Source organism: Agelaius phoeniceus, chromosome 7 (assembly GCF_051311805.1).
Source record: "Agelaius phoeniceus isolate bAgePho1 chromosome 7, bAgePho1.hap1, whole genome shotgun sequence".
NCBI lineage: Eukaryota > Metazoa > Chordata > Aves > Passeriformes > Icteridae > Agelaius > Agelaius phoeniceus.
In genome coordinates this window covers 22,563,545-22,586,444 of record NC_135271.1, presented here as the reverse complement: position 1 = coordinate 22,586,444, position 22,900 = coordinate 22,563,545, and the positions used below count along the sequence as shown (strand labels likewise).

The following is a 22,900-nucleotide window of genomic DNA, read 5'->3' as shown; positions in this document are numbered from 1 at the left end:
AAGCATTGCATCAATAGAAGTATCCCTGCTGAAGAATCTGAAGAAATTATTGGTTGATTTGGCAGGAATGCAGGAAAGAAAAACAATGCTTGATGCAAGATTGACTTGCAGGTCCAGTGTACCTACCTGTTTGCAGCTCCAGCTTGAGCAAAGGAGATGGTATATCCCAAGTGTGATAGAGAAAATCAGCAAAAAAAGGTGGCTAAAACCATCAGGACGAACTCCTGGCTCATTGTGACAAAATAGGTTTGATTGTCTCAGCAAAGAACAAATAAATAACCTATGCATGTCTGTGAAACAATCCCCAGGTTGCAGTCCAAGGGAACCTGAATCAGGTCAGGGACAGTGCAGGAATGCAGGCACTGAGACAGCAGTGAACACATTCTATTTCCTCCATCTGTATACCTTGCAAAAATAGCATCTTTGAAAGTGTATGTGCAAATTTGGAATATGCTATGCTCCTGATCTATTTCTGGATTATCCTGGGTCTGCTTAAAGATTAATTCAGTGTATAAGCACGCTATACTGTTTGGTGGACAGGACTGAGAAAAACATGATGTGCTTTTGTAAAGCGAACTGGGTCAGACTTCAGTCATATGCTCATCCAAAGAACCTGTTCTCCTGGTGACTACAGTGCTTCCCTAATTGTGCTGTTAAATTCTGCAGTGTCAGCATGCTAGTGCCAGATCCCCAGATGGGACAGTCTGTGTTTGCAAGTGATCAGTTGCACACAATATAAAATTAAGCAAAAACGTAAGAAACTGTAAGCTGTAGAAACCGTAGCTTGGCTGAAAATTATGCCCCAGGGACTTGGTTCACAAATATTAGCAAGGTTTTCAGCTCACTGTACAAACCTATGGCTAGTTAGGTGGGATATAACCAATCTGAATGGATTTTTTTTGTTTGCAGTTCTTATGTACTTTTAAACCCATAGATACCTTTTTTGTTGCTTTTGTACATTGCTTGCCCACTTCTTGGATTTACGCTACTACACTGAGTAGTTCTGGCTGTGCTCACTGGAACAAAATATGTGTTTGGAAACACTTGTATTTTACTTTAGGTGCAGTATTAGTAGGAAATGCTTAGAAAAGATGTTTGCTTTGTATAGGTTTGTTGGGCTTCATAATGAACTCAAATTCTTGGACCATTTATTCTTTTTGTTGGTCGCTTCTACATTTGGGTTAAATTACCGAGACATTGAAGCATGACAAAAGGATATTGTCAAAATATAAAGATTTTTCTGTATTCCAAACCAGGAAGCTCCCTGACTTTCTAATAAATTCCCTAAGAAACCTATTACTGCCAAATGACAATAGACTAGTTTGCATTCCCACTTAAACAACTCATAATATTGAGGATAAACTTAAAAACAACAGCTGCTGAGGGAATATAAAATCCCACAAGATCCTTAAGAGATGTGTGTTGCAGAGACACAGAATAGAATGTTTTTTGACAAGTTTCAGAAACCAGAAGAATTTCTAAAAGGCAGTGAGTAATTGCTTGAAACTGGCAAAGAAAATTTTTTTTCCCTAAAAAAAAAGTATTTTTGGGAATGGACTTGAGCACTGAAAGTGAAATGCTGGCTGATATTGTTACTATCAAAAGGTTGGAACAGGCTAAGAAGAATTTTGATCAATGTCAGAAACTGTAAGCAGTAATCAAGTGCAATTGAAAGTGAAGCTGAGGAATCAAAAGGCTGTCCTTTCTCTCCTTTCAGTGATGAGTCAGTTCTCTCCACCCAGTCATGAAGGATGCCACATTGCTGAAAATTCAGAGATATCTGTACCATCATAATAGGTTTGGAGTTCAAACCATCAACCATTTGAGAATGCAAAACTGAAACTAACCTCCTGGATTCCTAGATGTCAGCTGTTGTGTGTAGGAAAACACTTTTTTCTGTGTATCTGATCTGTTCTGTGGGTGTACTGCTTCTTGTTTTAGCCCTCATTCCAGGCAATAAATAGCACTTTCACACAATCACATACCAAAAAAAGAAATAAGTCTAAGTAAACACCAAGTAAAACAAGGGCTGAAAATGCAAAAGTGATTGAGTGTTAAATGAGCTCCACAGGACTCTTGGGGAGTGTGTTTGGCACATACTTTGCTCTTTCCTAGTTCATTCCAGGAGAGGAAAGAGAACTGTGGGAAAAGCTGAAGGTGGGGCTTAGTATCAAAAGCAAAATGAGAATATCCAACTAGCCATAAAACTGGCCATAAAAGCAGCTGGTGGATCACTGTGTGCAAAGGCTGGGTCAGCTTTTTGGGTGATGCTGGCTCTGTAATTCAAAATGGTTTGTGCTTGGAGTTTAACACCCTTGCTAATGATCAATTAATACTTTTTTTTTTTCTTTTAATGTGTCTTACAGAAAACTTTCAGTAATTCTGGTAGAAACTTTCACTGGCAAAAGCTACTTGTTAGAATTGCTGGAGGGTGTACATATGTGGGCAGTTAAAACACTTAATTCGGATTTGTGGTTACAGTCATTCTCCTTCATGGCCGTGAGCAGAGCCAGCCATCTGGCAAGGGAGTGCCTCCTTCTCATCACACATCTGAGAGCTTCCCACAAATGAGATTTCAGCTCATTAGGATACTTTATGGCCTTGTGGGGATTTGAGAAGAAATCCATAACTTTAATCTCTTGTACTTTAATCTGAGTTGCATGTTTTTGTTCTGTTCTAGAAAAGAAATGCGTTTACTGAGCTTAGCCTTTTGATTGCATATATACATTAAAGATTTTTTTTCTGCAGTTTATTCAGAAGTATTATAAATACCTAATGAATTATTTGGGCCTGCAGCTCTTTCATGGAAAGTTGTGATATGATTAGAGGGTTAGAAGTGTGAGCCCTTGCTGAATGACACTGTTCTTGAGCTGATGGCTTCCTTTATTTTGATAGGTAAAGATGATGAAGTTACTTTTGGGGTGTAGCTGCTTCTGGTTGTTTGGTGTTTGTCTGTATCTCTCAAGCACCTGGAAGGTCTTGATGACCAAGATGTTGGATGTAGAGACATGACTGAGCTCATCCTCTGAGCTGTACCAATATTTTCTAGCATTTGTAAAATGTAAGTATTTCTGCCAGTAATAGGTCTGTTAGAATATGAATGAGAAAAGGGCATGTCAGGTGGATAATGCACCAGTGAATTCAGGTCAGTTTTTGCAGAAGATAATTGCAGAAATTGAGGGATTTGTGTCACTTGAGTAAGCTAGAATGAGGTTTTCAAATTATTGATGTGATGAGTAACTAGTTCTGGCTTTTCACCAATTTTGAGGATCATCTGTCAGGTGAGTTTTTTGAATTGATAAATTTATTAACCTAAAGGCCGTGTAACCTAAATTATAGATGCTTACAATTTATCATCACCTCACTTTTAGGACCAGAGGATGAAAAGGGTAAATAAGCACGATACTTGTCAAAAAGTGCTTGCAAAATTTATGTGAATTTATAAAGAATTCATTTGTCATTATTAAGTTGTAGGACAGGGGAAACAGGATGGCTGCTAATAATTAGACATGGAATGGCTCCTGTTAATTAGGACAAGAAGTTTTGTAGGTTATTAGATAAGTAGTAACAGGCTTGATACTTCCCTTAGCTACTTGTTAGGGAACCTGTCTTAACACTGGCTGGGTTTCAAATAATGATTTACCATTGCTACTATAAACTCTGTATAAAACAGGGTACTTTCTTCTGCTGTATGAAAAGCTGGAGGAAAAAAAGGAAAAGGGAACAGAAGGATGAACAAAAAAGGAAAGCAGGAAACTTAGACAATGTTCTGTGCAAACCTACAGATCAATAACAGCAAATATGCTTGTAATGAATTTTACTCTGTTTCACGGGTAGCCAACATGAGGCATATTGCAAAATGCTGCCTGGAAATAAAGGTGAGTACTCAAGCTGAATGTTTCAGTAATAGACAGTTGCAAAGTACTTGTTTCCTATCTGATTTTAAAATTTCATTAATATAAACAGAACAAATGACACTTGGCAACGGTTTCAAAATACAGATTTAAAATAACATGCATGTGTTTTTGAAATCTCTTCTAGCCTGTTGTGCTTTTCCTACATGTGCATTGCAGTGATGTGGATGGTGTTTAAAGGGCAGATGTACGTTTCATAATAATTCAAAATGGTGTTTAGTTTTTAGATTTGCAAACAACAAAAAAGTAAAAATAGAACACAGTCATCAACTTGATTTGAAGTCCTCTCAGTTATGGCAATTGTGTTTGCTGACAGTTCCACAAGAAAAGCCTCTTTTTGAGGTATAAGTAATTTACAGAAGATCTACATGCAGAATGAAGTGCACTTAAGGTTAGTTTATGGGCTAGTAATGGCTGTCAAATGAGCCCATATTTTACTGAAATTAAACCCAGAAGAGATCATTACATCATTCAGTACAATCTACTATGTATTAAGGCCATTCAGTGTTGTCCAAATTTCTCCTCTCCTGAATATTCCCACTCTCAGAAGATGAAAATGTGACTATTGCCAGAGAGCAGCAGCAGACTGAATGGGAATAATGTTCTGATTGCAGAGCAGGAATTGCTCCAAGTACGTTTTGAGGCTGAGAAGGAGGGAAGGGGGATGGCCATAACCATGTGGCCTTTTCTGAAGTGGTTTCCACTTTTTCCACTTGAGAAATATTTGACCAGATAAAAATGAACACCAAGCAAAACTGCGGGTTTCTCTGGGACCTTTCTGCACTGGGTGTCTGCATACAGGACCCGATGTGTGCTGGTTAATAAATAAACCAGCATGCAGGCCATAGAATAAATGACCCCTTACTTTTTCTACTGCCTGTAGGATTACATGTGCTGTGCCTGAAGACAGCCACAGCACAGAAAGCCTCTCTGTAAGTGCAGCTGTGCTAGTAGCAAAACTGTGCTTTTGTTGGTAATGTTTATTTACCAACAGAATTTCCCGGGGGCACCGTAGGCTATGTAGACAAGAGCATGGCTTTGCTGGTATCACATCTTCCACAGCAGGAATACTTTGTTATATTTTCGAGTTTTTCTGGCAAAGATTTGTGATGGGAATGTGGTCACAGATAAAAGTGCATGTCCTTTATCCTTGGAAGCTGAAATCCTCTTCTGCGTGCAGCTAAAGCAAGCTCAGCAGCTCGTGTGCTGCCAGCAAACAAGTGCTTATCTGACACCATATAAGGCTGTGGCTGAGGAGGAAAATGATGAAAAACATTCCACAGTAAACTTAGACTGGCAGATTTAATATGGCACACAAAAGGTTAGAGAGTTTTTGTTTTTCTTTTTTTTTTTTCTTTTTTAGTTTAGCTCTGACAGCATTTAACCCCACAAAAACCTTTAAATATTAATTAGGAAAACATGGCTTGTTTTTCTAGATATTCTAAACAGTCTTGTCCCAGAATAACAGGATTTTAGGATATTGGTGCACGCAGGGTTTGTTGTTGTGGAGTTTGGTTTTGGGTTTTTTGCCCTTGGACTTGCTATTGTAAAAGCAAAAAAACCATCTTTAGGATGCAGGATTGTGGGAGTGTCAGGATGTGTTTAGGGACAGGATATAACAGTGAGGAGCATATTGAGAAGGAATTATGGTTGTGAAGATGAGTTTATCTGAGTTTTAACAAGATGTGATGTGCAGTGAAGTGCTTAAAAAAAAAGGAAATGATGCTACTGGAGAGAGACAGGCTTCTCTTTTCCTTAGTATATTGCTTGCATCTTTGCTGTCCTCAAAGGGCTGAGGGCTTATCATCTCATCTTTGTAATGCAATAGCCTATAAGTGATTGTACCACCTTAGAATATCAGCATAGTCCAGCTTTGGTAGCCATTGGTGGCCTAATTCTGAGTTTCCAAACTGTTCCCTGTCTGGTGGCCACTGTTTTTGGCAGTCTTCATCTTCTGCAGACATCACTTCCCCTGAACCATCAGCAGCTGAGATGATTTTGAGTTGACAGGAGAGGTGGTGCAGCTTTTTCCTCAGCTGTGTGCTGCTTCTTTCAGGAAGAGGTTGAAACACCCCTTGTGCCACATTTCCCCCCAGATACAGCTAGCTGGACCTCAAGAATTAAATGGTAGGTGATTTATTAGCATTTTGCGAAAATGTTGGGAGTCTTATGCAATATCATTCAGCCTCTAATAGCCTTTGTGTCTAAGGGTGTGCAGTACCATCTGTCAGTTTATTCAGTGTCATTCTCTAGCTTAAATTTTGCTCTATATTTATGCCTTTCTTGTTGTAGCCAGGCTTTAGTAGTGTGGTGCAGGAACAGCCAAGCATTGTGTCCCTGTGCTGTGCAGGATGTGGATTCCAGGGGGGCCAGGTCAGCTGGCAGGTGGCTCACGATGCACAGGGCACTTGTGCTGTGGGTCTGGCACATGTTTGAAACCTGAACTGTAGGTGGGAATGAAGTGCACATCATTTATGAAGGAGGATTAGTAAGATTTTCAGGAAAGATGTTAAGCTTGAGGTCATTTCCTTCCTCTTGTTACGCTTTTGAATTTCTGCCAGTAAGTTGGGTGAAAGGGCTTATTTTTATCTTTGAATGCTTTGAATTTCAATGATGCCTTTACTTTGAATACAGAGAAGTGGAATTCCACTTTATTCCTGCCATTGTACTGTCATATGTCTGAAGAAATGACTTGTATTTTTTTTTCAGTATCTTTGTGTCTTGCATTCTAGTTAACTAATCCTTTGAGCTGCTGCTGTGCCCTGAAATACCGCATTGTGTGGGGGTACATGGAGATGCTCTGATCCCCATGCTGAAGTGTTAGTGTACATAAAGAAGGAATCAAACTGTAGTGATGTAATTCTTGGAAAAGAATGAAATGACCAGTGTCAGAATATAGGCTGTGTATGAAAATGAGAGCAAGGATTTCCCCACTCTGTTACATTTCAATAGCAAAAAGGTTTCATAGTTCAGTGTTTGGATGGGGTGTATGGTATGGTGTCTGTGCTCTGCTTCTGCAGCTGAAGTAGGAGTGAAATGTTAGAGAAGTTGATGTTATTCTTGGCCATCCTGTCAGTCACAACTAGAAAAATTAAAAATGGCTCTTGCTGCATAAAGCAATAGAGTGCAATAAAAGTCAGCAACATATGAATGCATGTAATGAGTCACGGGGGGCACACGAGGGAATGCAAGTGGAGTCTTTCTGCTTCTTGCCCACAGCTCAGGGGCGATCAGTGGAGGTACATGAACCTTAAATTTGGTTGTACAATAGGAAAAACTGCTGCTGTGCTGTGAGGACCAAACACCTCTTTGTTTTCTGACCATGGGTCATGATTATAGATTATGATGATTCTTCACTGCTAATATAGCAGGACTGTGGCACCAAAAGGCCAAAATCTGTGTCCAGGCTGGAATTCAGAGTGTTGCCCAGCACCCTCTGGCAGTGCATGATTACCTTCAGGAAGAGCTGCAGCAGCTTCTCTCTTGTGTGAGGCTGTAAGAGCATCTCTTGTACCTTTTTCTGCCTCTTTTCTGCTTTTGCTTTTCTCAGTTGAACACTTGTGTCTTGTATTTCCGTTACTTTCCAAGTTTTTTCCAAAGTGTCCTGAAGAGTAAAGAGAACTGTGATAGTAGGATCTTGTAGCTGCTTAGGGAGCTTTAAAGACCGTCCAAGAATTTTGTTCTCAACTTTTTTGGGGTTGCTCTGTTGGGAGAGAGGAGAGAGGGAGAAATGTTTCCAGCCATTTAGTATGCAGCTGTGTGTTAAGATTTCTCTTACAGTATTCCAGTTCTGATGTTCTTTCACCTTCTGTCCTTTGAAGATACAATTCCTAGAGGTGTTCATGCAAGCACAAAGCAATGCATTAGCTTTCATCTCTTCGTTAGCAAAGAATCCATCCTAATTTCTTTGACTGGAAGCGTTTTTGAAAAATATTCAAGCTGAATAAGAACAGATACTCCTGTAAGAGGTGGAAGGGTTTTTTTTTTTACTGGGTTTTTTTTTGTTGGTTTTTTTTTAAATCTGAGTATTACTAGGAAAACCAAGATTTGCTTTGAGAGCCTGAACCTACAGCTCCACAAGTGTGCAATTTCATGAAATAAATGTGTGCTGTGAAAAATTTGATCTCAGGGTACCGACCAGATTGCAGATTCCTTTAGGAACCCTTTTTGTTCTTGAGGTGCTGGGACTGCTTTGGCACGGTTTGGGTCCTTGCCACTGGCTGAATGAGTTTTAGATTAGCTGCAGTTGTTCCACCAGGAGGCCACTGAGGAGTCGGAGCATCTGGAAGAATAGAGGCTGGTCCAAGCTCCTGCCCTGAGGTGGCATTTACCACCCTGAAAGAGGAGAGGGAGTAATGGAACTCTCTGCCACCTGCTTGTCCTCCTGCCCAGGAGTGCCCTATGCAGAGTTATCCTGGGATTAAGGCAGCTCCATGCCAGCCAGACGTCATGGAGCAGTCCCCTCTTCCCTGAAATGACTGGATTTGTGGGGAAGTCATGCGGGAGAGCAAAATACTGTGTAAACAAAAGCCAGCACTTCCAGCGAGCTCCCGCTGTGCTCGTTGCTGTGGCTGCCTTGCCGTCATTTCTAGGATTTCAGGATCCTCCTGTTTACATCAGCCCGCCCGTGCTGTGGGGCCGTGGCCATGCTGAGGAATCCTCCCATGGCCAAGGCAAGGAAGGAAGTGGAGGGAGGATGGGGCTTCGGCATCCTGTACCCTTGGGAGGGGAGTGGCTGCAAATAGCGGAGCCTGAAGGACGTGATACCTTCTGTGCTTTAGCACGGGCTGCTTGAACCCAGAGGAGCCTTGGATAAAGGAGAAAAGGCAGACGATGGCGTGGAGCTGCTCGGAACTGCCACAGAGCTGGAGAACATCCTTCTAAAAGCCTTTCCTTCAAGTGACAGAAGGAAGGGAGAGGACAGACGTGCCTCGTGGAGCTGAGATTATGCAGCAGTGCTAACACACAGCTAAAGCCTCCAAACTTGAGCTGCACAGGCTGGGTCCAGAAGGCAACTTCTGTAGAAAGCACTGGTTGTGATTGGGAACAAGGATGCTGTTTTCAATATCCGTCCTCTAAAGCGTTACTGGTTTTTATTCTTCAGTTTGTTAATTGGGCTCTGATGGAGGAATGCAGTTTAGGATCCACAGGCATCCTTTGGAATGGCAAGGTAAGGCTAGAAGGTACAACTAAGTGTTCATCTTTAATTTCAGCAGTGGTGCTGTCTTTCATGAGAAATACTTTGGTTCTAGCAGGTAACCTGTGTTCACAGTCTGAGATGGCAAATTCTGAAAATCAGAGAAACAAGCTCTGGCTTAGTGGGTTAATATTTGTTTATATGGTACTAACTGATACCTAGTGTATTTTAAATTGATTGACATAATGTGATTTATTATAGTGATTGCTTGCAGTAGAAACCCTGTAACCTGTAATTTACTTATTGACTTTCTAGAAAAGGAGTGAGGCCTCAGGTGATAAAATTTATCTTCTCCTTTGGATGTGTCCTGATGTAGTTTCCAAGTGCTTTTAAGCATATTTTGATTATAAGGAAGAAATATGTTTAGTTCATTATATCAGTAAACACAGTTCCACTTCTTTATTGATCACGCATGGATTTTTATTTCTAGTGTTTCTAGAATTAAAATTATTAGAGGTTACCAAAGTGAAAATATGGCACAGAAGTTAGTGTTGCAGACTTTCCCAGTCATTTGCCCCAAATCCTCTGTTCGTATTCCTTGGAATGTTCTAGTTAGTCTTACATTTTGGTGACAGTCTATTTTACTGTTTGGAGGTCTGTGCTCACACTGAAAAGCAGAGTGCAATTGCTGGCATTGAGATTGAGGTATTTGGAAGTAATGCAGTAAAATGCATGTCAGTTAGTTTTTTGTTTTATATTGGAAATGCCATCCTAGAGATCTCCTGAGGTTGGCTCAAAATCAAGTTCAGAAATATTCTCCAATGCAAATTAACCACAAACCTGTTACTTTTAAAAATTAAGTGAAGTGATGGAGTAAAATAGGTAGGGGAGGGACCCTTCTTGGTAGGATGTTTATGAGAGAAGCTGATGGCAGATCCATAGATCTCAGCCTTGGACAAAACTAGATGTAGCCTTGCTATTCTCCACCCTTCCAGCACTGCTGATCCTCACCGTAAGAGAAGACCTGCCTAGAGAAATAAATGAGAGTGATGCTTTAAAAGCTTGGTACCAATACTCCTCTTAATAACTGAATGCATGGCACACACCATCGTCAGTGCCAAAAATTTATTGACATCAGCCTAAAATGTGAAAGAAGTCAGCATTCTGACAATATGGACTTAATTTAAAATTTTAAATTGAAACTGAACCATACAAACACTTCAAAAGATTTTGTGTAAAGCATCTTCCAGGAAGGGGTGAAAAAATCAGAGACTGGGATGTAAATCCCAAAGGAGGATAAGAGAATTATGCAGGGATACAATGGTGTTACCAACTTGATTGATCTTTTCTGAGCTAAGCTGCATGGATTTTTCAAGAGCTGTGAGTTAGCCATATATGGTAGTAAAAGATGAAAATTGTTAAGTTGTATATAATTAAAGTTGACAACCAGAATCTATTAACATCACCTTTGCTCTGGTATGAGCATCTTTATAAATGTGTTAGAATAAGGAGATCAGAATGCAGGAGTTTGAACCTCTTAGATTGCTATAGCGACCTTTGCTTATTGCACAGGAAAAAATTTAAATCAATATTTCCACACCAGGAATTTGTGACTTCTATAATGTTTTGGCATATTGAAGTATAAAAATCATTTATGTTGATGGAAGCAACCCTTTAATCACAAAACCTAGCACTACTGTTGACAGAAACTGGGACCAGATGATGAGTGCTGGTTTGCCTGCTCTGTGCACTGGGACTGTAAGACTTGTTTCAGATAATTTATCACTAGCAGTTCCTCTTCATCTGCTTATGAAAGGTTTATTTATCTGTTTGTTGCTTTAATCTATGCAAGATGACTCTGTGAGGTGATGGTTTCAGGTAGTTTATCCTTTTTTCCTAAGACAGGAATAATGAAAGATGTAAGACACAAAGAACAAAATGTTAACTCCTCAGAAGCCTCCTGACCCTGGATGTCAGCCACTGGCTTAGCACGGCTTCCAACACTCCGTAACATCCTTGTGCAAAACTGGGAGTAGCAGATGATAAAACATGATTGTGCAGCCAGACAGGCTGCAGAAATGGGCAAACAGGAGTCACCCCTGGCATTGGGATGGGCTGGGGGCTGACTCTCTGCAAATCAGTTTTGCAGAAGAAGACCTGGAGCTCCTGGAGGACAAGTTGAGGAGGAACCAACAGTGTGCCAGTGCAGCTTTTCTTAATGCCAGGTTTGGCTGATTGTTTAGTAGTTAAATAAAGAAAAAGCTGTTACTCAGAATGTTTTTGCTTTACAATGATTTCCAGGAGCATTACTCAGAGTGAAATTCCACACAATGATACATTTATTATTACGGCCTTTTTGTTGTAAAACATTATCTCATATACTCTGATTTGTTACAGGGGTTGCAGCTCTGAGAAGTTCTGTTCTGTAGTATTTTTTGTCTAAGAATTACTGAATATAGAGAGAAAGTGTGCATCTGGCATTGTTTTATTTCTTTCAGAAGTGTAGCCTCACTGGACAAGATACTGATGCAGTAAGACAGTATTTTGTTGCATATTTTATGTTCTGGGAAGAGATATTTATATCTACTCTTTGGCCCAGATTCTGGAACAGCCGCCAGTTTCACAAACAGCCACAATTATGTGCTAAAAGGAGACTAGAACTGCTTAGAATTGAAGTTCCCTATGGAATACATATATATATATATATATATATATATATGGAGAGAGAGACTGTGTATGCATGTATGTTTGGGAGAAGAGAAAAAAATGAGGGAGTGATAATTCTGATGTTGCTCTTTGTGCTCTTAAATGCTTCCCTTTTTTTGGTCAATATTTTCATGATTATTGTATACTTTGGTGTTTTCATTCCATGCATTTTTTTCCCTTCAGTTTTTCTTTTTAAAATCCATGAACTGATGTTTGAAGTTATTTTTCCATATGCATTAGTAATGTTATTTTTCCCCTATGTGAATAGCATCATAAAAGTAGAAGAGACCCATCTGTTTCAGAAGAAAGTCAAAGCTGACCAAAATAAATTCTGTAACTTGAGTCGATTGCTGACAGGCAATGGTCTGTTAGCATTTTCCATCCCTCTGTCTCCACCACCTTCTGTTGCAGTGGCAGCATGCCTGTGGGCAGAGTATCAGTGATTTAGTCTTCATTGCTGCAAAGGAGTCCGTTCCTTCATGAAAGGGCTGAATATCCAGGCACTTCTGTAAATGTGGAATTTTATTAAGTAAAGTGAAAGAAAGCGTTCTGCCTTCTTGTAACTACCAGCTGGGAATTTGAGACTCAGTTCGTGGAGGACCTTTTCTGAAGCTTACTAATATCCCTGTAAAAATTGCCATTGACTTTGCTTTGTGACTGGTTTAAAAAACAAGAGTTTGCTTGTGCCTTATTGTTGGAATTCTCACCAATAAAGGTGTATTTCATTGCTTCGGGCTTCGTTAATTTGTTGAACAAGATAAGAATAAAAAAACTTACGGTTATAATATAGCAAATATCTGTCCTTCTTCTTAGAATCATGAAGAGACTCTTCTCCAGTTGATTAAATACAGACATTCAGAACTAGAGCATGTTAGATGAGATGTTTACTGTCAGGAATGTGGCTTCATTTACCTAGATGAAGTGAGAATGCTGAATAGCTTAAAACTCTGTGTTTCAGCTAACTGGAATTTTTAAAGAATCTGCTCACTTTTGGGAGTGATATTTTGGATAACCAAGTTTATATGGTGGACCAGAACAGTCACTAATGTAGTGTTGCTGGAAGTTAAGCTGTGGCTTAACTTCCCAGTGTTCTGTGCGGAAGAAAATAGGGGGCCTTGGGATAGGAAGGCACAAAATAAAAAGAGTAAATGAATTCATCAACAGTTTATTCTTTTGGTTAGCGTGTCATTGCAAACCACATAGAGATTTTTTTTTTTATAAGGCCTGTGGGGTGATTTACAGGCTGTACATTCAGTGCTCTACTTGATACAGCTTTGGAAAAAACCCCACAAAAACATGGGTGAGATGCAGTTTTGCTTACTCTGAAAGTTTTTTACTTGAATATGAAGTAATGAAGAATAAATACGTGCAGTTTGGGATTTTACTGCCTGTGTGCCTGACTTTCTGATGCATTCAGTTTGTGTCCTATCATGTTGATTCTGCACGAGAAGTTAAGCCTGAGGGCATTCTTTACAAGCTTGAGGATCACAAGTGTAAGGAGAACCCTCCTGTCCCTTCTCCTTGTCATTGAGATAATTGTGAAATTCTCCTGGACTTGTCATGATTATGAGGTGTTGAGACATCAGCTTTCTAAAAATTCTCAAAGTTATCCATGGCTGGAGGCTTTAAAATGTCAGTAGCTTGCCATGACCCCTTCTTGACTCTCCAGAGCTCCTCTAGGTTTTGGGCAGTGTGTAAGTTCTCTTGAGCAACCACAGAATTCCAGTGTGTGGTAGTGTTCTGTATGTTGGTTTGGTGGGATGAGATGTACAGACTGCACTCATCATAATTCATGTACACTGAGATGAGCCATCAGAGTGAAAGGGAGGAAGAGAAGCTTTAATGCGAGTTCATATTTTTAAGACAAATGTAAGAAAGCTGCAGTGTTTATTATTCTTTCATGAATGGATATCTAAAATGTAGGTGACAATTCTGTAATCTTATGTGAGAGTTCCTACCAAAGTACAAAGGAAACTGCTTGAATGGATATGAGCTTCATGAACAAAGCCACAGTAGACTAGATTCTTAGTGAAGTCTTTTTAAATTTGTAGAATGCACTAAAATGTATAAAATAAAATAATTTTTTAAAAAGTAAGATTAAAAAATATGCAATACCACTGGAAAGAATTAGGATGTTGCATTTGACATCATAGGTGTAGTTCTTGTCTAGTCTAGTTAACAAACAGCTGCTGAAATGCACTGATAAAATGTCATAATACATACTTCCAAAGAACTTCCTGTACAAAAAGGTTAAGTTGGATTTATGTCAGCTTTGTCCATGTCATCAGAACTAACCTTTTTGCCCTTTAAAACAGCTTTTTCCCCTGTTTTTTTTTTCATTCATTTGGTGTTCTGGGTGTCTGAATACAGGCTGGAAGATGAAACAGCCCTAAGAGTTGTGTTTGTTAGGACAAAAATCTTAATTTGAGATGGAGTAAACCTGATATTGCTAAGCTGCTCTGCAGATACTATTTGCTTTGAATGTTTTCTCTGAATGTATTTTGCTGAATCTCTCCTTTCTAGCTCTGGCTTACTGACAGTTCTGCACTTTGGGTCTCTAACTGGGTACCCCAAGTTACAATTCTGCATTTCCCAGCTAGGGAATGAATGCTAGATTTTCACATCACAGAGCAGGACTGGTGTATGACATGGTGTGGTAATTCTGGTATGCAGTTTCAATCAACTCTATACTTCCAATAGCCTCTCTGGTGGAATAGGGAAGTTTTGGAATTTAATACTGTACCTTGGCAGGTCACCTTTTACAGGAAGCCATATATTTACTTTGGCTGTGTGTCTGTCTGCTCACTCTGCATAAATTGATCTATCAAGTGTACAAGAGAAGCTATTTATCTTTTGCCAGTTAATTTGATTTCTTTATTTTTTTAATTTAATACAATAATTTTTTGTATTTGGGCCTCTTGGAACAGAAAGCCAAGAAAACTTCTATTTTAAATACTGCTTGCTGAAATTATTTTTTGTCTTCCCTCCTTCAGATGAGAACTCTCCAGCCAATTTCTGGGATTCCAAGAATCGGGGAGTGACTGGCACGCAAAAAGGACAAATTGTGTGGCGAATTGAACCTGGCCCCTACTTTATGGAATGTGAGTACCTATTTATGCAGTGCATATTCCAAGGCAGGTCAACAGGGTGGCATTTGATACCCATTTCATGAGTCCCTCTGATGAAGCAGGGGAATTGATTGTGTTGCTCCCAGGGGGAGCATTTTCCAGTGCGTTTGCACAGACACCATAAAAATGGAGTTGAGCTTAGAGGTACATTTGTATTCTAGTGATGTTCTTAACACATTTCAGTTTAGGGGAGGAAGGAGTTGCCTTGTGTGGTGTGATGTAGTATATACACATTGAAAGATGAAGTCTCTTCCCACAGAAGTTCCAAATTTCAGCTGGCCAAATATTAATAGTAAGTGTGTGTGAAGGAAAAGGTAGTAAGCTCATAATGCTTGCTGATGTTTGTTAGTGGGAAGGTTGGATTTGACTCTAGGAAGTGCCAATGTCCTGTTCAGTTGCATCAGAATTTCTCAGCTGAAGATCTGTTGAACTGGAAAATCTGCTGGGCAGTTAGGAAATACTGAGTCTTTATGTGACTGAAATAAAAAGCCTTCAGTTGAACTGTGTTGGTAGTCAAGCTTCAAACTGAAGAGCTACACCACTCCCACAGATGAGCAGGATTTATAGGAAACTGAGCTACTCTGCTGTGGACTGGGTTTTTTTCTTTGTTGGTTTTTTTTTGCTTTTTGATGAAGCTATGCTATCCTACCATATGAAGCATATGATCCTAAAGAAACGGAGGTTCTAATCGTAGGATGTTGTATCAGAGCTTGCTGGAAACTCTGATGTGCCAAGCATCAAAGTGGCAATCAGTCCCAGAAGAGCTCTGAGTTGCTCTACCACCTGTTTACCCTCACAGTAATGAATCCTCTTTCATAAGTTAAAAAAAAAAATAAAAATACTCCCACTCCTTACTTCACTGCAGTGAAGTAAAACACTGCAGTGCTGCTTACTTAGGTCTTGGCAGAAATTTTTATTCTAATTAACTGATAGAACAGTAATACATGTATTTTAAGAGGTGTTGTATACCCTCTACTAAAAATAAATATTAAAGCTTCCTATTTCTAGAACTCATCATTGAACCTTGCCAAGTTGCCCTATGTGTTACACAGCATACTTCTCAAAAAAAAAAAAAAAAAAAAAAAAAAAAAAGAAAGAAAAAGGGCCTGAATAGGATAAAATTAAATTCCATTTTAGGAGTTCATTACATTGCAATGGCTGAACTGAAGAGAATGCTCAAGAAAATAATAAAGATAGTTAACATCCCTGGTGCCAAAGACACTGGTATATTAAGGCAGATTAAAATGTCTGTTGGTAAAGTTCATTACCTCATCTTTCTTGTACATGAACTCCTTCAGGGATGTTTGTATCTTTTAGCTGGTTATGTGTTGCTCCATAGTGTATTGAGGTGAGGCTCTTGAATAATATTTCCATTTCATGTTAGTAACCCAAACTAATGCTTCAAGTACTACTAGTTTAATCAGCTACAGCTGACTTTGCAGTTTGCAACTAACTGCACATCAGAGTCAGCTGAAAGGAAGTGCAGGATGTGTGTTCTTCAGTCATGGTGAGCTTCACTAACACCTCTGCTGCCATACAATGAACAAGAGACAAGCAATTGTGCAGCAGCTGAGAACTGTAAAAGGGAGTGTTTATGAGCATATGTTGCTATAGCACATGGTATGGTAGATAAATATGTCACCAGTGACACTGGTGTTTCTAGTGAGAGGTCAAAAACTGCACTGAAACACTTTACCGAATTTCTGATTCCACTTTTTAAACGAGAGGTCTGTGACCATGTTTGTTCAGCAAGGTTTTTCCTTGTAACTTATAGATGATGAAGCAACACTGATGCAACTACAGGCAGCTGCTCTTTTCTATTTGTTTTCTATTCCTCAGCTCAGTAAGTCACAGCAGGGGCAAACGCAGCAGGTGGCTGTGCCCTCCAGGTACAACTGCGCTGTCACTGTGGTGCAGTGCCAGGCTGGGTGTGGGAAGAGCTGTGCTGTGGGGTTCTTACCATGCCCTGCAGACCTGGCACTGCCCAGCCTGTGCCAAACTTAGCTCCCCTGTTAACCTCCTTCTTCTGTTGTGGTGGAGATATGATTTGTCTCTCAGTCTAGCACTGCACGTGATGTCCCTGTCACAGCAAGAGGGAGAGACAAATGAGGAGTCTAACATTTCCAGTAAACATGTGCCAGATTATTAAATTTAAGGTATTTCTGATGCTTTAGTCCACCATTGTTTTCCACATTTGGGAAAGAGCTCTCCAGTTGTATATTTCTTATGTTTGTCTATGCGAGGTAGAATACACGAGATACCATGGTCATGGTACATGGGGTTTATCATATTTGCTCCTCACAGTAATGACATTCAGCAGACTGTTACCAGTATCCCTGAATGTTTGAAGCAGCAGATCCATAAGGGGGGCAACGTCTGGGGGACCAGCATGAACCAAATGTGGAAATGGATCGATCTAAACTCAATTGGAGACTAGCCACAGCATAGGAATACTCATTGCATCCAGTCTGCTCTCAGCTGGGACCAGTATTTGACCTGCTCAAGTGTGGTTTTTATTGGACGGTTTCAAGGACAAAGATGTTGTGGATGCTGTAGGTAACTTGTTCTAATGCTGTAGTATTGTTCCAGCTAAAAAGATTTCTGTGACATCCAATAAGAATGGCTATAGCTTAAACTTGGGGCCATTGCCCCTTTTAAAATCTCTGATAGAACTGGAAAGAGTAGAGATAGTAACATTTGTCTTGCCTTTAACTCCTCTTCACCAGACTAAACAGGGCCAGCTCCTTTAGCCTCTTCCCATATGTCACATTTTATCCATCCCAATCACTTTTGTTGCCCTCTGCTCTGCACTCTCCATTTTCTCTTTGCTCTTGAACCAAGGGACCCAAAACTAGACACAGTATTCCTCACGAAGTATCAAGCAGAGGAGAACAGTACTTAATTGCCACCTATATACTGTGATACCTACATGATTGCAGGTTCCCTGCTCTACCTGTACTCAAGGAGAGGAAGGAAATGTTTTCTGCAAGCCTGAGAAACATTGAACCTGCTCTGGCAATGATGATGCTCATTAACAGACTTATGCTAAGTCACTACAATAATCCTTTAGGATTTGCACTCAAAAGTGGCCTAAAGTTGTCATGCTGTTTTGGGAAGAAAGGGAATGTAAGTCACTAATGTTGGATAATGAGTTGTGTTCAGTCAGCATGCACTTAAACCAAAGACTCTGGATGTGGGTTTTCCCTGGCAGTGTCACAGCCTAGGGACATTATGTATCTGTTCACCAGTAATATCTCTGGAGGGTGAAGTACAGAGAATTATAGCATTGCTAATGAGCCATATGCAAACAAATCTCATGCAGAAGGAGTATTTCCATTTTAATTGCATTGATGTTAGCCAGTGGGAGTCAGCTGGGTTAGGCCTTGGACTCCTTCTGCAAAAAGATTTGTATCTTTTAAGAAAAACATTTTATGCCTCAGTTTGGGAATCTGTTTTTCCATGAGTGTAATTATAAACTTATTTATAGTTTCACCAAGGTCTCTCAAATTTATGCTTATATTTAAGGTAGACTTGGATAAACATTTTTCTGAATTTCACATTACTGTGTGTCTGTAGTCTTGTAGCTCAGTATTAAGATCACTTAATTCATTCATCTTAAAAATCCCTCCCTGGGGATTCAATATCTCCTATTTTTCCAAGAAAGTAACATGTTAAGGCATAGTTTGCCATCTGCTCTATTCAGATCAAGCAACCTGCAGAAAGAAGGGAGGGGAGAGCTTCCTCTTCGTACTGAAAACAGACGTTAATTCCCCTCAAAGCATCCAAAATTAGCAAAATAAGGATGATCAAAGAAAACTCTATTTGTCTCAGACAAAAATCAACACAAAAATTCTGTAGGCTCTGCCCTGGAAGGGAGAATCAAAGGAATCAACAGTGAAATAAAGAGAAGTGAACTTAATTCCAGAAAAACAAGCAGCCTCTGAGGGGAGTGGCTGAAGAAGGGGAGGGAGGAAATATTATGCAGAGGAGAAGGAAAATATTTGCAAAATACCAAGTCCAGCTCACCATCAGAAACAGCCAGTGTCCTTAAGATGTCACCTTGAGAGAGTGTGAGTTGCTCTGAACTGCAGAGCCAGCCAGTACAGAGGCAGGTGTTTGTTCCTCTTGCTTTTCCCTGGGGAAGGAGCAAAAGTGCTTTGTAGGCATGAAAGGGAACCCAGTCATTTTAGACATTCAAGAAGGTGAGTTTGAGGATCAATATGCCTGATATGCTGTTTCCTCACATAGCAGAGGTGGCTTTCAAACATCCTGCTCTGAGACTTGCTAAAATGTGAGCAAAGGAAAACAATGACTCACTCACTGGATGGCTCTGTCAGGTTTTTTTTTGGTGTGTAAACTACAGAAGGATTGCTAAACCCAGCTTTACAATTTTCACCCTCCTGTAAAAGGAAGCAAGTTCAAGGACTATTATCCTAAACAGGTAGCAGTAGTGGGAAAGTGCAACACAGCTTAATGCTTTTGCATATAGTATGGTCGTCTGGTATTTAGCATGGCATCAGGCTGTTCAGGTTTCCCAACATTGGGGCCTTTACTTTCTGGTGCAAGAGAGGTTTCAGTTGCCCCAGCAATGATTTCAGATGGCAGGTGTTTCTCTGGGTATAGCAGTCTGTGAGCTTTGGATGGAAGCACAATACCCTTTGGGGCATTGTGCTGGAAACAGAGTGGATGGTGATGGTATTCTATATGGAGAACAGAGGTAACAGAAAGATGGAGTGAAATGATCCATAGGAAGGCTGGTGATAGAAAAAACACGTGAGAAGTGTGAGATTTATTTGAGATAGCTACTATCAGCTGCTGCTCATTCATAATCTGCAGCTTGCAAGTCAGGTTTCTGCAGTACAGAGAAGGGCAGGTGATGATGGAGATGCCATGGCAGGGAGATCAGCATAGGACAGTCACTGCCATGCAGCAGGTAACTGGTGCTTATGCACTTCCATGTGCAGTGTGCCCAGAAGTGAAAAGCTGTACATATTCCAGTAGGTGAAGCAGGGGGTGGTTACAGTTCAGCACTATGGATGGGCATGTGCTCACTCTTGATTCTCTGCCATGGTCCTGCCTGGTTTATTAGCACAGGCTTAGGCTGAGAGCCTGCTTTGAGATTGTATTGGCCTTGTATTTATAAGTTGTAGTTTTGGTCCCATGAGTGTTAATTACAGTGTCCACAAGAAGCACCTTCACCTACTTTACCTACCTTTGTTGTTATTTATACCATTTGATGTCATAGTCATTACTGTCAGTAGAATATAAATACATTGATTTGCATATATTTTCTTTAGCAGTGCTGTGGCTTTATGCTGTGAGCAGTAATCCACAGTGGCAGCTGTTGGGATTCATCCAGAGACTGCCAGTCTTGTCACATCAATCATTTCCAAATCCCCCCTGGGATGTTTGTGGTTAAATTACTTCTGGTGCCACACTGCGATACTTGGATGCAGTGACTGCACAGATGCAGTGTGTTTTGAACTAAGATCTCGTTTGTGGCATAGAATCACAGAATAATTTGAGTTGGAAGAGACCTTTAAAGTTCTCTAGTCCAGCCCCCCTGCAATGAGCAGGGGCGTCTTTGATAGGTCAGGTTGCTCAGATCCCTATCCAACCTGATGTTAGGTGCTTCCAGGGGCTGGGCACCTACCACCTCTCTGGGCAACCTGTGCCAGCATTTCAGCACCCTCACTGTACAAAGTTTCATCCTTAGGTCTAGTCTGAATCTACCCTATTTTAGTTTAAAACCATTATCCACTGTACCTGGTAAAAAATCTGTCCCCATCTTTCTGATAAGCTCCCTTCAAGTACTAAAAGGCTGCAGTGAGTTCTCTTCAGAGCTTTTTCTTCTCCAGGCTGAGCAAACCTAACTCTCCCAGCCTGTCTTCATAGGAAAGGTTCTCCATTCTTCCAATCTCTTGATGGCCTCCTGTGGAATCACTCCCCTCCTGTGCTGGCCCCAGAGCTGATGCAGGGTTCCAGGCGGGATCTCAGAGCAGAGCAGAGGGGCAGAATCCCCTGCCTTGCCCTGCTGCCCTCACCGCTTTGGATACAGCCCAGGACTTGTTTGGCTTTCTGGGCTGGGAGTGCCCATTGCTGGGTCATGTCCAGCCTCCCCTCCACCAGCTCCCCCAAGCCCCACTCAGCAGGGCAGGTCTCGATCTGTTTGTCCCCCATGAGTAAGAACATGAGTATACTAAGAGATATATTCAGAAAACATGGTAATATATGTGTTTGCATTACACTGGTACCATGTTAAAAGTGAGGTTTTATGTGGAGTTCTTGGTATTCAGTTCCTATTTCCATGAAATTATAACTTTTGCAAAAATAGTGTATTAGACTGAAATGCCTTACTTTATAGCTAGAAAAGCAGACTCCCAGCTCTCTTTTTTTTTGTTAAAAGCTGATAGATATCGAAGGAAAAAAAAGCCAGTTTAATAATTGAACTTCATATACTTTTATCTTTTAAGGGCTACTTGTAACTAGAAGTATGAATAGAGTTTATTTTTTGTAATGGTTTTGGCCGTAATGGTCAATGTTAATGAATGTTCTATGAATGTAGTCCATTACTTGTGTCCAATCTTTATATTTTTACCATTCAGAATTTTACCAGTTAAATTCTGTAAAGGTCATGGTTTTCTCACATGGAATTGTTCTGAGCCTGGAACATTCATCTGTGCAGTGCCCTGCAACCAGTGCCCTTTCAGTGGTCTGTCTGGGGACTCATGGTTATTGTCCCTACTCTATTTATAGACATATTCACTCAGTTAGAAATACTTCTATTATTCTTCTGCTGTTTTTTTATGTTGTCTCTTAACAGCTATTTTTGAGTATCAAAAATAACTGAAACAGGATCAAGTCTTATATTTTTTACATTTGGGGCAGGCTTTGTTGACTTCCTTATGCACATAATACCCCAGTGTTTTGTTTTAAAGGTTAGACTATAGTTAAATATTTTGCCAAATTGGAGCATAATAGTCAGTGTTCTTGACTATTATTAAATAAGAATCTCTGATGACAGCAAAGTGAGTGGGGCTGGTAGGGATAGGGATGCTCTGTTACCTGAACAAGCATTTGTCCACATTCCCTTTGAAGCAGGTTAGATGGAAAGACCACTGGGACATAAGCATTTTCTGTTATTGATCCTACTTTAGCTAAAAAGCTTTCTGTAAGTCACTTTGTAGGTGGTCTGCCTAATGTTCCTGTAAAATAAAGTCTGTGATAGACCTGCTGAGAGAGATGGCAAGTACCTGAGGGCTGCCAGCTTTGGCCCTTGCATTCTGATGCTTGTTTGCTACTGTCCAGTAGGAAGTAATCAAAAATGCACATGCTGAAAGTGATGCAGAGAAGAGAATGCTAAATGTCCAAACAGAAATGTTGAGTTCACTGAACTGTCACACTACAGAAAAGTTCAACAAGCAGGACATGCATAGCACTGCTAAATTTCTGTCTGTCAGGTTCAGATGTGAAAAAATAGGATCTAAATCTGTAGCTTTTTCATGGATTGCATCTCCCTTTATAGCTTTGTAAAGCATGAATGTGAGTGACTTCATTTGTTCTAGTTTTCTTAAATAAGTTTTGCAGAACATGCTCTCATATTTTTCCAATTACTGAGTTACTGTTCTGTCAGCTTTTTCCTCAGTGAATGTTGGAGGACATATGTTTCTGTCTGCAGAGAGCTATGGATTCAGCCCAAGTACCTTCTGGGCACTCAGCTGCAGTGGCCAGGAAGTTTCAGCTGCTGTGCAGGTTCCATACAGTGAACCAGGAGCACTGTTTTGCTCTAGAGACTGTTCTGTTGTAACCCAACTTAGATTTGACTTCTTTTTTGAGATGTATCTGAGATTATCCCTTCTCAGTGGAGATGGTTCCACCTCTAATATAGGTGTTTTGTTTGACTAGGGTCTGTCTGGAGCAAGCTGTTCTCATAGCAAACACACTTGCTTTCCTGCATTATCAGTCTCCTGGAAAGAATGCATTCTCCAAGGATTATGCTCATGTATTTATGTGTT

General features: G+C 40.2%; 1 protein-coding gene across 1 annotated transcript in view; it reads left to right on the top strand.

Moving 5' to 3' along the window:
- HECW2 (HECT, C2 and WW domain containing E3 ubiquitin protein ligase 2) overlaps window positions 1-22,900 on the top strand; it is a 153,413-nt gene that overhangs the window by 56,918 nt on the left and 73,595 nt on the right. The window contains exon 3 of the mRNA XM_054636439.2: window positions 14,751-14,858. Coding sequence (XP_054492414.1) covers window positions 14,751-14,858 — 108 coding nt within the window. The remainder of the gene's footprint in view (window positions 1-14,750; window positions 14,859-22,900) is intronic.